Here is a 12,990-nt window from a genome sequence, read left to right on the forward strand (position 1 = left end):
TTTACATGTTTGTGCCCAACTACACCACTTATTTGTATTGTACTTCAATTTATTTTTCAATTCAATTTTATTCATACAGCGCCAACAACAGTCACGTCAAAGTACTTTATATTGTAAGGTAGACCCTACAATAATATATAAAGAGAAAAACTCAACAATCATATGACCCCCTTTGAGAAAGCACAACAGTGGGAAGGGAAAACTCCCTTTTAACAGGAAGAAACCTCTGGAAGAACCAGGCTCAGGGAGGGGCGGGACCATCTGCTGCAACTGGTTGGGGTGAGAGAAGGAAGACCGGATAAAGACATGCTGTGGAAGAGAGCCAGAGATTGATAACAAGTATGATTCAATGCTAAGAGGGTGTATTATGACATAGTGAGTGAGAAAGGTAACTGAAGAAGAAACACTCAATGCATTTACTTAATGTATGTAATTCACTCACTTACTGAATGTCATCCTTGTACATATTCACTTACTGTTTATTAAGTTCTCTTTTTGCACAGTCAAGGAGCTTTTCAGTACACATTTCACTACGTGTTGTTCTCGTATAACTATGCATGTGACAAATAAAGAATGTTCAATCTTGACTCTTGAAATGGAAGAAAGCAGCCCTACATATTTGTTTAATATGTGCATTTAAGATGGAAAGTCTCAGATTTCAATCCACTAACTAACCATTAATTAGTGGGGTTAGGTTAAGTGGCGATTCTAATTTCTCCATAGGTGTACATGTGAGTGCATATGGCTGTCTGTCTCTCTGTGTTTGCCCTGCGACAGACTGACATTCTGTACAGGAAGCAGGAAACTGCCTCTCACCCTATAGCACTTGGGATATGCTCCGGTAGCCCTGCAACCCTCATAAAGATAAGCATAAGAAAATGGCTCAATGGACGGACGGTAAATGTTCAGTTCTAATGTCAATCCATCATGTTTCTTTAATTACATCATCTAAAGAAATAATTTTCAATATATTACAATTATATTAGTATATTATATTACTGTTGTGCAAATGTGTTTGCTTAATATTTGATGAAAACATCAACATTGATAAATTAGATTGAATATCCAATTTTAACTAAAAACTACAGCAATATACTACCTCAAAATCAGTTCCTCATTTACTTTAAGATATTATTAAAGCAACTTTAACATTTTCCTCTCACACACCGTGCCCTGGCGTTCCTATCTGGGAGGATGATTAATGTGATTTGTGAGAACTATTTATTATCGTCGTTGTACTTTTCCAGTCCAGTTAGAGGTGGTAATGCGTCGACTCGTCAATCGCTAAATAGTACAACGAAGAAGAAAAAGACCGGATGTTTATGTCAATGACGTTAGCAGGCGTCATTTTCAAAGCTCTTTACGGCCGTTGTCTTGGTGCTGAGTGTTTAACTCTGTACAAACAATAAAGCGCAACTACTACTTCGATAAACTACACCGGTAACATTAGCAGGATGGGTTCACGCTAACACCTAACCGGCTTGTGTGAAGGTGAGAACGGACAAGTTAAAATTAGTTAACATCGTTTCTCTTTATGTCTGGTTGGGAACGGCTAGTCAAGCTAGCTAACAGCTGTTGTAAAATCAGTTTTGAATTGTTGTTAGGACAGTAGGAAATCAACGCAGATGTTAGACTTATTTATTTACTCTTGGTTTATTTGATATTTGTTATAGAGTATCTACAGACTGTTTGTTAAAATTGCAACTGCGCTAGTAATCATACCAAAAGTGTGTCTCATTGTCCAACACTGTGATAAAAGCCCATGCGTAAAACGTGTTTGAAAAGCTTTACATGTATCAAAAGAACATTTTGTTTATGACATAACATCTTGCATCCTGCATATCTGGTTTTGTCTTTGTGTTTGATTTAGATTTTTTTTCATGTAGGACTGTTTTCATATCAGTGACTGGAAGCTGGAAATATTATGGACAATCTGGATTTCTCAGAGGAGGAAATTCAAGAACAGTTAGCCCTCCTTGGCTACAAAAACATACCAAAGCACAGGCTGCGTGAATTTAAACAAGGTTAAACATATATCTACCAACCCTTCTTAAACCTCCCAACTCACATTGCCATATTGTTTTGCAGTTTAATATATTTATTGTGCACTGATTATTTACATTTTTAATTCTAAGAATTGATCTCTTGTTTTTCTTAATTTTCTGTCATATACTCACATTAAACATAAAAGTTTCAAATAATGAGCTCAGTAATTTTCTGTCATATATTAAACATAATCAAAGTTTCAAAAAATTAGCTCAGTAAGTAATCTCTGCGAGTAAAAAGCTCAGACTTTAGGAGTTTCAAAGAGTTGAGTAATTGTTTTTTGGGGGAGGGGGTGTAACTTGTCTTAGATAATGGATTTCCCTTATGTGGTTATGTCAGGAGCACAACTCTAGTATGGGCACACGTGTTGTTCAAACCATCAGTTTCTGAGGCGCAGTTAATCAGAGGAAAGTTAGCCTAAAGAGAGATGAAATTAAACAGTTGTTTCACACTATAGATGAACTGAGGGGCTGCACAGAAGTTAAGGATTATTTTGAACTGTGAATCATGCAGAGCTACTCTGGTAGAGTGTAATAATAGAAATAGATGTGGAAATGACAGGCATTACAGGAAATGATTGCAGACATGTTAATCAGTAAATATTGAGGGGAAACTGTCATTTCTGTGATTAGATCTGGATGAGCTGGTTCGACGAGGGGAGTGGAAAGGCCTTTCCTCATCAAATGAGATAAATGCCAAATCTCAGGCAACTACACCTCAGCCAAGTCCCCCTGCCTATACCAAAGAAAAGGGTCAGAGCACTCACTTTGTGATTTTGAGTATTTCACTTTTATAACACTTAATAACATCTAACTTGAGCTCTGTTTTTCTCCACAGTTAGTCCACACTGCTTTAAAGGCACTAGTGAATCATTCTTCCTACATGCAGGCAGTACAGACCATGCCAGAAAGGTAAGCATTAATGACTCATAACATACAAGATATGTTTTTATATTATATTCATTTATTCTTGCATTCATTGCTCTATTGAGCCAAATGCTGTTAATGTGTTGCCACATAAAATCATGTCATGAGTAGCACTACTTTGATTGGACAACAAACATAGTCTTAATTGTAATGGTGTCAGGCATGTGCAATAAATTAAAAGCATGTAATGTCACACCCAGACGCTCATCAACTGTTATAACGGAGACTATGACTCGTACGCTCAACACTCGGTGGCCCAGAAGCTCAAGCTCCCTCCAGGTGCTCCAAGCAGGCTTCAGGTGGAGCAGGATCTTGAGGATACCATCCACTCACCACTGACAGATAGCTACACATCTACCCCAGACACCCAGGGGAGACACTTCATCAAGAGAAAAGTTCTGAGGTAGTTTTACGAATCGTGTGCTAATTTTTTCATTTGTTTGTCCAGAGTTAATTTGGTAATGGTAAATGGCCTGTATTTATATAGCGCTTTACTAGTCCCTAAGGACCCCAAAGCGCTTTACATATCCAGTCATCCACCCATTCACACACATTAGTTAATTTTAGTTTTATTTGTCTTTCCAACTAGCAGCAGCTGGATTTTTCTTTGTATTAATAAAAAAAGCACGTAAAGAGTAGAATTTCATGCATTTCTAGGAAACAGCTTTCCGGATACAATTTTGTTCTGATTACCAAAGAACAAGTTTGTTTGTTTATTTTTGTTTGTTTTTTTCATGTTATTCTGCTCTGTAACCACTAATGGCTCACGAGTGAAAGAGTCTATGGGTTTATGGGCCTATGTGCTTACTGTCTGGATTAGTCTGTTTTATTTTTTTACAGTTTATTTAAACTTTAAACTTTATTACAGTTTAGCCCAAGATTTTAAATAAATATGAAATAAAACCCGTGTTTTTCATCATCTCTGACACCGATCTCCAATTTATATCGCAGGTCGGTATTCAAATTTAAGTTGTTTTTTTAATCATTGACATATTCTTCTCTTTTTATATCATTTCTTCATTGGCTAACACTAACAGGGAATTTGTGGCACATCTGGAACAAGTCAACTTATTGTGGAGATATGACTTGTTCCAGATGTGCCAAATGGAGAAGGTCTTCAACTCTAATTATGCTTCCCGCCCCTCAGGAAACACAAAGGACAGTCACTTGTCTGTGATGAATCAGTCTACAGTGAAGACTCAGGTAACAAAAACTAATGGACAAAAATCTGTAATATCTTCTGATCATCTGCTTTAAGGTTTATTGTTCTAAAATAATAAGTAATAATGTTCGATTTTATGTTTTCACAAAGCTGTAATGTACAATTGTACTGTGTACTATTAATCAAATTGGGATTTTTTTTTTTTTAGGTAGCTTTACTATAACTAGATTAGAATAAAAAAAAAATAGGTAAACTGAAGTGCAGAAATAATTTCAAGAAGAAAATGAAAGAATAAATTGACTGAGTACTGCTGTAGACATCCAGTTTGTATTTATGGATCACAACAAGTTTTATCCGAAGTTTCATGTTTATAGTTGAACCCTGGCCTTCATTGTCTCACAATAAGAAACAACTATTGAAACAAGCAGCATTAAAGAGTAAATGCAGCAGTGTAATTCCTTTTGGTCAGCAGCAGTGGGCGCTGTTCCAGTGAGAAGAAGCTTTTGAGGCTTCAGCTAATCCTCTTAGCTACTTCCTTAAGTCCTGTGCCTTCTCAGATCACACACTCCATACACCTGAGTTGTAGTGCAAACTCAACATGTACAAAATGTGCAGCACTCAGTCAGACGAAGAGAGTGAAGATGACAAGAATTCCCTTTCCTCCTCATTTTGGTCTGATGGAGATGAGGAGAAAGAAGAAGAAGAGGATGAGATTGAGCGAATGATTGACTCTAAACCAGCCACCGATGCAGAAGATTTACTTCAGGGGGCTTCAGAGGAGGTAAAGAGTGGGTTGAACAACCAGAGCAACTTCAGCAAGGAAAGTTTGGATAAGACAAATAACGATGAGGAGGAGGAAGAAGAAAGGTGTAGTAGCAGTCCAGATAGTCTCGCACCAAGTCTGATGACCTCTGGCTACGGGACCTACAAACCAGAGGGGCAGGAGGGAGCAGAGTACAGAGATGACCACACCATAACAGAGTTTGATCAGGATAGTCTGTCTGAGATGAGAGAGGACGAAGAGGACAGTCGGTCACTCAGCAGCTTTGGCGACTTTATTGAACCTACACATAAGCCAGACTTCAATGAACTATCTGTGTTAGAGGTCAGCAAGATTTTTGATAATGTGGCGTGCTGTAGAGAAATCATCCACATCACAGAAGTGCATTCGGAACAGAAGAAAAAGCAGGCAGGTGAGGAGGAGTGCGATCTACATGCGGCATCTGAAAAGAAAGCACCAAAAGAACAGCATCGCACTGTTCAGGCTGAAGACATGTTCCGGCTGAACGAGAAGCAAAAACAAGAAATAGAGGTGCACGACCTTCATGGGTTCAATAATGTCAAGAAAGACGTCGGAGGAAAAGCGGAGTGTGAAGATCCAGACGAGTCTTCGAGCAACAAAGACATCAAGTTTATTGACTCCAGAGTGAACATTAGCTCGACCATGATGTATGGCAACATGTGTGCAGAGTGGGAAGGAAACCTCAGACAGGACAGGGGTAAATGTTTTCCAGCTTCTAAATCAGCACGTCATGATACTTGTTACTGTAAGGAGGTTGTTTTTTTTTGCTGTTTGGTCAGAGGCTCAGAAATGGGCTACATGTTTTTGGGCATTTAGCCATAAAAAGGTCAGCTTTGAATAATAAATTACATCCCAGTTTGGACATTTAAAAAAAGGTTATTGAATTTATATTCAGAAAAATAAATACATGTTGTATGAAAACAATTTTTCAAAGAGTTAAATTTCTTGATATAAGATGTACATTTTTAATGCAGGTATTAAATTTCAACATCACATTAATTGTAAATTGACTTCTCAATTAGTGTTGATATGAAAAGTTTAAAAGGTGGGCTGATTATGCTTTCCCTTATTTTCTAACATATATATGTACTATTACAAAATAAATACTTCTGTTAAACAGGTCGAGTGTTTTAAATAATGAGGTGTTCATGTGTGTTAGTAATCGATGTGAGACTTAAGCTTCTCACTGATCTAAATGCTCATTTTAAGGCCGTTTTTTCAACCCTTTGAGGGCAGCCAATCAGGAGAATGTTGTCTTGGAGCCACTTATAGGAAGAGGAACTAAAATGTAATTCTGTCAGAGAGTAGATGAACCTTGAAGCAGAACCAAGGCTCACTATCAAATTAAAAATAATTATTTTGAATTGTGGCAAAAATATGGAAATTTGCTAATTTTAGCAGGGAAAGTTTAATATTTATACATGTATTAACACAGACTTTGCTACTCTCTTCAAAGTTGCTAAGAATCCAAATATGGAGTTGGAGATAAGCAAACTATGTCTCTTTTAAAGTAGCTGAGAGTGAAGTGTTGGGTTTGCTGATGGTTAGTAATTTGTGTTTGCAGGTACAGCGAGCTGTCTGGAAGAAAGACTGGCTCAACTTCATTTAGCCACATCACCTGAGCAGGAGTCACCTGAGTCAGACAATGAAGACCTGGACGATCAGAGCGACACTCAGACCTCTGAGAGTGAAAGAGTGTCTTTAAGCGCTTTTGAATTGTACATGAAAGGCATGGTGGGTAATATGTCTGTGAAGGTTCTCAGTCATCCAGGTCATCGTAGTCAAAGGAGCTTGCAAAGAAAAGCGTCTGGACTTCTTTAAGTTGCTTGAAGACGTTTCACCTCTCATCCGAGAAGCTTCTTCAGTTCTAATGTCAAATGGTGGAGAGTCCCAGATATAAACCTAGTGGGAGTGACCCCCCACAGAGGGACAAAAGGGCCCCCTGATGATCCTCTAATCGCCTGAGCCAAGGTGGGAAACTGGGCGTGGGTCCCAATCCGCCAGAGTTTCGGGTGTGTTCATTGTGAAACCTGGCCCCACTTTATCATGCGAATTCCTGAGGTCAGATGGCCCAGGATGTGAGTGGGCGTTAAGGCAACTTAAAGAAGTCCAGACGCTTTTCTTTGCAAGCTCCTTTGACCATGGTGGGTAATGTAGTCTCTTAAGATTTAAGAAATTTAATAGAGTTCAAAGTGTGTCTTCTGTCCTATCTTGCTCCTCCTGCCAACGGGTGAGGGGGGATAGCTGCCCTTCCCTTAGCCTGGTTCTGCCAGATATTTCATCCTGTTAAAAGGAATTTTTTTTCCTTCCCACTGTCACCAAGTGCTTGCTCATAAAGGGGTCATTTGATTGTTGCTGTTCTCTCTCTATGGGTTTACCCTGTTGTAGGGTCTTAGTTTACAATACAAAGTGCCTTGAGGAGACTGTTGTTGAGATTTTATGCGATATTATATCTATAGCTATATTATATTAATAAAACTAACACATTTTCTTCTGTTAATAACAGTTGAAGATGTAATATCTTGTTTTTTTCTTCTGTTTGTCTTTCTTTATGGTGGAAGCAGACTCGAACTAAGAGTGATGGTGATATAAGGCCCAAACCAAAGTCCTGTAAGCTGGCAATAAAGCACAATATAAAGATTTTGCTTTCTCTGAACTTTCGATAATTTCTCACATAGATTTTCATTTCAGTCATCCGGCCAGTGATGAGTCAACAGACCATAAAGAAGACTGACCCAGTAGCCAAGTAAGTTACAAAATGCAGTGGTTAAAAAATGAAAAGGATTGCCACTTCTGTTTGAGATTCACACCTGAAATAATGTGGAATTATGATTCTAGAGGCTCCTGATAGGTTTCTTAATGATTTCTTTTCCATTAGAAGACTCATGTGCAGCACCTTAATGCTTCCAAATTCAAAATTCAAATTTTTATTTGTCACGTACACAGTCATACACAGTACGATATGTAGTGAAATGCTTGGACAACTGCTCGTGACCTAAAGAAAACAAAAAAGGAAAAGGCTATGAATAAGAAAGGAAATAAATATGAAAAATTAAAAAGGGTAAATTTAACTAGGAAGGAATAAAATATAAATTAAGGTTAAAAATGAAATAACAGTACAACACAAATTAGAATGAAGGGTAAATTTAACTGGGAAGAATAAGATAAAGATAAATATATAAATTAAAGTTGAAAATAAAATAACTGTACAACAAAATACACAATACACAATATAGATCTATATAAGAATGTATGAAGAAATCTAAATATAAATAAATATATACACAATAACAGCAGCTGTACAAGTATTAACCGGAAATGAAGAATATAGTGACCAGTGTTGTGCAAAACCAAAGTCCAGAAAGTCCAGTGTGTGTGTAAGAACCATATGTGTGGGTCAGTACTGTGTGGTGGTGTGATTGAGAGACCGTATCGCCTGCGGGAAGAAGCTCCTCCTCAGTCTCTCTGTGTTGGTCTTCAGGGAGCGGAATCGCTTTCCATACAGCACTTCAGTACTTCCTATAACTTGTGTTAGTGTAAGTTAGACAGTAATTATGCCAAATAAAGGACAGTAATTTTAATTGATTATCCTCATGTTGTATAACAGTTCTGTAACATTCTGTTTGTACTTCCTTAATACAGCAGCAGTCTGGAAGAATCACACCCATCAGGTTCACATTGATGTGATGGTTACATGTTTGCTCACTGGGTTTTCTTATATCTGCAGGTATTTCCAGTACAAGCAGCTCTGGGAGATGTTCAAACTTTCAGGAGAGAAGGACAGGAGGGCACTGCGCTCAGAGATTAAGGTAGAAAATATAACTTCAATAGGCAAGTGTTAGCACTCCTCACATAGATGTTCAATCATCTTTGTTTTCATACTTGTGGGATGAGACATAAAGTTATTACACCGTCGCTTTTCTCAGTAATAGAATGATCTGACTTATAAATTCCTGTTTTGTTTCATTGTCCTGGGCAGCAATGTTTATTGGAAGTACTTATGAGTGTATGTTTTTCTTTTCAGCAACGGCTCACATATCAGCCTCCACCAGTAAGTATTTCTCCAGATTTTTTTTTCTATTTCTCATTTGTCCTTTTTGTACACAAGTTGTGTGAATACAAACTTTGGATAATCTCTCTCAAAACATAAAATATATGGTATACCATACCATAAAATAAATTATGGTAAAAATAATAATAATAATAATAATAATACATTTTATTTAAAAATAGCGCCTTTCAAAGCACCCAAGGATACTGTACAACAAATAAAAACACAAAAACTGGAAATATACACAATAATAAGAATAACAGATAAAAGTTAAGAGCATACAGAGGTTTAAACATAAGCAATTTTAAACAGATGAGTTTTGAGGGTGGACTTAAAAAGAGGGAATGAACTACTATTACTGAGGTCAGGGGGTAAGAAATTCCAAAGTCGAGGTGCAGAACAACTAAAAGCCCCGCCCCCATTGTAATCAGATGAGCGGAAGGAACAGAGAGAGAAAGAGAAGATGAAGATCTGAGGCACCGGGATGGGAAGTTCATCTGTACTAAATCGGAGAGAGAGAATGAATAGCCTTAAATGTATAAAGGATTATTTTAAAATGGATGCGAAATTTAACCGGAGCCAGTGTAGCTACTTCAGGAGTGGGGAGATGTGGTGGGTAGAGAAAGTCCTAGTAATAATATGGGAGTTCTGGACACGTTGGAGCTTGTTAATGGATTTTTGTGTAAGGCCAAATAATAGTGAGTTACAGTAATCAATTCGCGAGATAACAAGATTATGGACGAGAATGGCAGTGGCATGAGGAGTGAGGAAAGGGCGGAGGCGATTGATGTTACGGAGTTGAAAATATGTTGCACGTGTGACATTATTGATATGTGAATTAAAGGACAATGTGCTATCAAGAATGACACCCAAGCTTTTCACAGAGGGAGAGATAGGGACCAGCGAATTATTGATAGTGAGAGAGAAATCGTTAATTCTGGATAGCAATCGTTTAGTGCCGACCATGAGAAGTTCTGATTTATTGCTGTTGAGTTTAAGGAAGTTGGAGGAGAACCAGGAATTGAGTTCAGCTAAGCAGAGGGTGAGGGAGGGTGGAGGAAGGGGTAGAATCGGGTTTGGTAGAGAGGTAAAGCTGGGTGTCATCAGCATAGCAGTGGAACCGAATGTTATATTTACGAAAAATGTGTCCGAGTGGAAGAAGCTAAATGATGAAAAGGAGGGGCCTGAGGACAGATCCCTGGGGCACCCCAGTAGATAGAGAAGGCTGAGAAGTGAAGGATTTTCATTGAATGAACTGAGTGCGGTCAGACAGGTATGATTTAAACCAGGCTAATGGAGTATGAGAGAGACCAATAGAAGCTAATCTGCTAAGAAGAATGGGATGAGAGATGGTGTCAAAGGCTGCACTCAGATCAAGGAGAATAAGGATGGAGAGGAGACCAGAATCAGCTTGCCATAAGAAGATTGTTTGTTATTTTTATAAGAGCAGTTTCGGTGCTATGCAGAGGACGGAAACCAGACTGGAACTGTTCGTAAAGGTTATTATCAGTTAGGTGTAGATGGACTTGTGAAGCAACTATTTTTTCAAGAATTTTTGAGAGGAATGAGTCCTATCTCCAATCTAGGAGATAGGACGAAAATTGTTAAAGTTGTTGGGATCTAGACCTGTTTTTTTCAGGATTGGGGTAATGGCGGCAACTTCGAAAGAAGCAGGAACAGTTCCAGTGGTGAGTGAAGAGTGAATAATAGCAGATATGAGGGGAAGGAGAGGGGGTAAACAGGCTTTGACAAGGACAGTGGGGATAGGATCAAGCTGGCAGGTAGAAGGCTTTGATTTGTGGATGAGCTCAGCAATATTAATTAAAGACGGAAGTTGAAAAACAGAGAGGAAGTGAGAAGGGGGTGGAATTAAGACAGAAGAGCTACATTGAGCATTAGGGACCAAGTCTAGGTGTATTTTTGGAATTTGGACGAGCTCATCAGCTGTATACTGATGGATCCCAGTGCAAAGTCGGAAGATCGATGACATAAAGATCCAGACCCACACAGACAGTGCATAGATCCTGAGAGGCCACATCACGGACAGGAAGAACCGGACAGAGACACCGGTGGGCCGTAGAGACAGGAACAGGACAGGAATCCGGTAGCGACAGAGGTAGCGATGAGTAGCGGCAGCAAGTCGCGCCAGCGTTCACTCAACCGGAAGGTTAAAATGTATCAGAGGAAAAATAAAAATAAATGAAAAACATGAAATGAGAAGGTGTGTTCAACCTTTTGACTGGTAGTGTACATCTATTTCATGGACGAATTTGTAAGAAATGCAAATATGTCCCAAGTGCAATGACCTGCAGCTCTTTATTTCAGATTTTGTCTGAAACAAGAGTTTATTGTTTTATCTCCGTCCTTTAAAGTCTTAACCCTCTGTGGTTGGATCTTATCTTTGGATCTTTACACATTCTGCAAATATTTTCCAAGAACACAATGGGCAGCTGTTTATAGGAGAGTGTGGATGTTCTGAGAAGTGTTAAAGGGTAAATAAAGGTAGCACTGTGTTCAGAGTAAGATTTCTATTTGAATCTCTTTGACCACGTGTAACAAACACAACGGTCACTTGGCAAACAGAGCTAAATTTTCCTTTAACTTGATGTGTAAAGAACTGAGATCAAAAATCTACACAAAACGTCTCTCAACTGTTTAAGTGGCTTACATATCTGAGCCTGCTGTTGCATAGATCACAGTTGGAGACTCAGAACATCCGAAAGTGATCAGCTTTAGTGGTTAAACAGTTTATCCCTCGTCTTTGCAGCCTAAACCTCGGAGAGTTTACGTACCCAACACCTACATCGTGCCAACAGAGAAGAAACGGTCAGCACTTCGCTGGAAGATCAGGAATGATTTGGCCAGTGGTCTCCTTCCATACAAATGATTACACTCTGCATGTTGTTTTTACATATTTTTATTAAACTTTTGCTTTTTTTTTTATCATTGGAGTTATTTATTATTGACTTTCTTGTTACAAAAAATAAAAACAAAGAAAATGTGACTCACTTAACTCAGTTAATATGTTACAGGTCACTCTTTAAGGAAAGTCAGAGTAGGTTAGTTTAAACGGGTAGAGAGGCGTGTAACGTTCATCGTGCCAGAAACTTAACCTTTTCCAAAGTGAGGACGATGGCTTCATGTTTCAGCATGCTGTGGACATTCAGACCTGAGAGAGAAAATATGACAAACTGTGTGAGTTTTAAAGAAGAGATTTGTTACATATAACACTTAAAACCCTGAGCTTTTTAACAACTGTTTAATTAAACTGGCATGTTAGGGGTCCATAGACACAGTGCTGCAAAGACTTCAATGCATGAAATATTTTGCACAGAGAGGCATTTTTTGAAAAATGTATTGATAGCAATGTTGAATATTATTACAGGGTGGCTGGCCTCTCCCTTAGAGATAGGGTGAGAAGTTCGGCCATCCGGGAGGGGCTCAGAGTAGAGCAGCTGCTGCTCCACATCAAAAGGAGCCAGCTGAGGTGGTTCGGGCATCTGACAAGGATGCCCCCTGGGCGCCTCCTGGGTGAGGTGTTCCAGGCATGTCCCACCGGGAGGAGGCCCCGGGGCAGACCCAGGACACGCTGGAGAGATTATATCTCTCGGCTGGCCTGGGAACGCCTTGGTATTCCCCCGGATAAGCTGGAGGAGGTGGCTGGGGAGAGGGAGGTCTGGGCCTCTTTGCTTAGGCTGCTGCCCCTGCGACCCGGCCTCGGATAAAGCGGATGAAGATGGATGGATGGATGGATGGATGGATGGATGGATGGATGGATGGAGGAAAAAAAACTACATGTAAAATAATCCAAAGACATGCAGCTTGTGGGGATAGGTTAATTGGATAATCCAAATTGCCATTAGGTGTAAAATGGTAAATGGCCTGCATTTGTATAGCGCTTTTCTAGTCCCTAAGGACCCCAAAGCGCTTCACAGAGAAGCGGGGTACACCCTGGACAGGTCGCCATTCTGTCGCAGGGCTAACACAGAGAGACAGACAACCA

The 12,990-nt window shown here is 39.2% G+C and overlaps 2 protein-coding genes and 1 pseudogene across 2 annotated transcripts; 2 read left to right on the top strand and 1 right to left on the bottom strand.

Moving 5' to 3' along the window:
- Window positions 1-1,264: 1,264 nt before the first annotated feature.
- Window positions 1,265-3,379, top strand: LOC146571995 (uncharacterized). The gene is made up of 5 exons (XM_085276027.1): window positions 1,265-1,491; window positions 1,887-2,024; window positions 2,679-2,798; window positions 2,884-2,957; window positions 3,173-3,379. The coding sequence occupies exons 2-5, from the start codon at window positions 1,925-1,927 to the stop codon at window positions 3,377-3,379; spliced, it is 501 nt and encodes a 166-aa protein (XP_085132153.1). The 5' UTR covers window positions 1,265-1,491; window positions 1,887-1,924.
- Window positions 3,380-4,215: 836 nt separating this feature from the next.
- Window positions 4,216-11,991, top strand: LOC146571996 (uncharacterized). The gene is made up of 7 exons (XM_085276026.1): window positions 4,216-5,633; window positions 6,501-6,670; window positions 7,501-7,546; window positions 7,628-7,682; window positions 8,664-8,745; window positions 8,961-8,987; window positions 11,755-11,991. The coding sequence occupies exons 1-7, from the start codon at window positions 4,733-4,735 to the stop codon at window positions 11,872-11,874; spliced, it is 1,401 nt and encodes a 466-aa protein (XP_085132152.1). The 5' UTR covers window positions 4,216-4,732; the 3' UTR covers window positions 11,875-11,991.
- A 36-nt stretch (window positions 11,992-12,027) lies between these two features.
- The window catches only part of LOC146571997 (large ribosomal subunit protein uL4m-like), a 30,335-nt pseudogene continuing 29,372 nt past the window's right edge, over window positions 12,028-12,990 (bottom strand).

Source organism: Mchenga conophoros, linkage group LG6 (genome assembly GCF_057382185.1).
Source record: "Mchenga conophoros isolate Kocher_MC1m ecotype Shallow Benthic linkage group LG6, M_conophoros_male_GT1.1, whole genome shotgun sequence".
NCBI classification, from domain to species: domain Eukaryota; kingdom Metazoa; phylum Chordata; class Actinopteri; order Cichliformes; family Cichlidae; genus Mchenga; species Mchenga conophoros.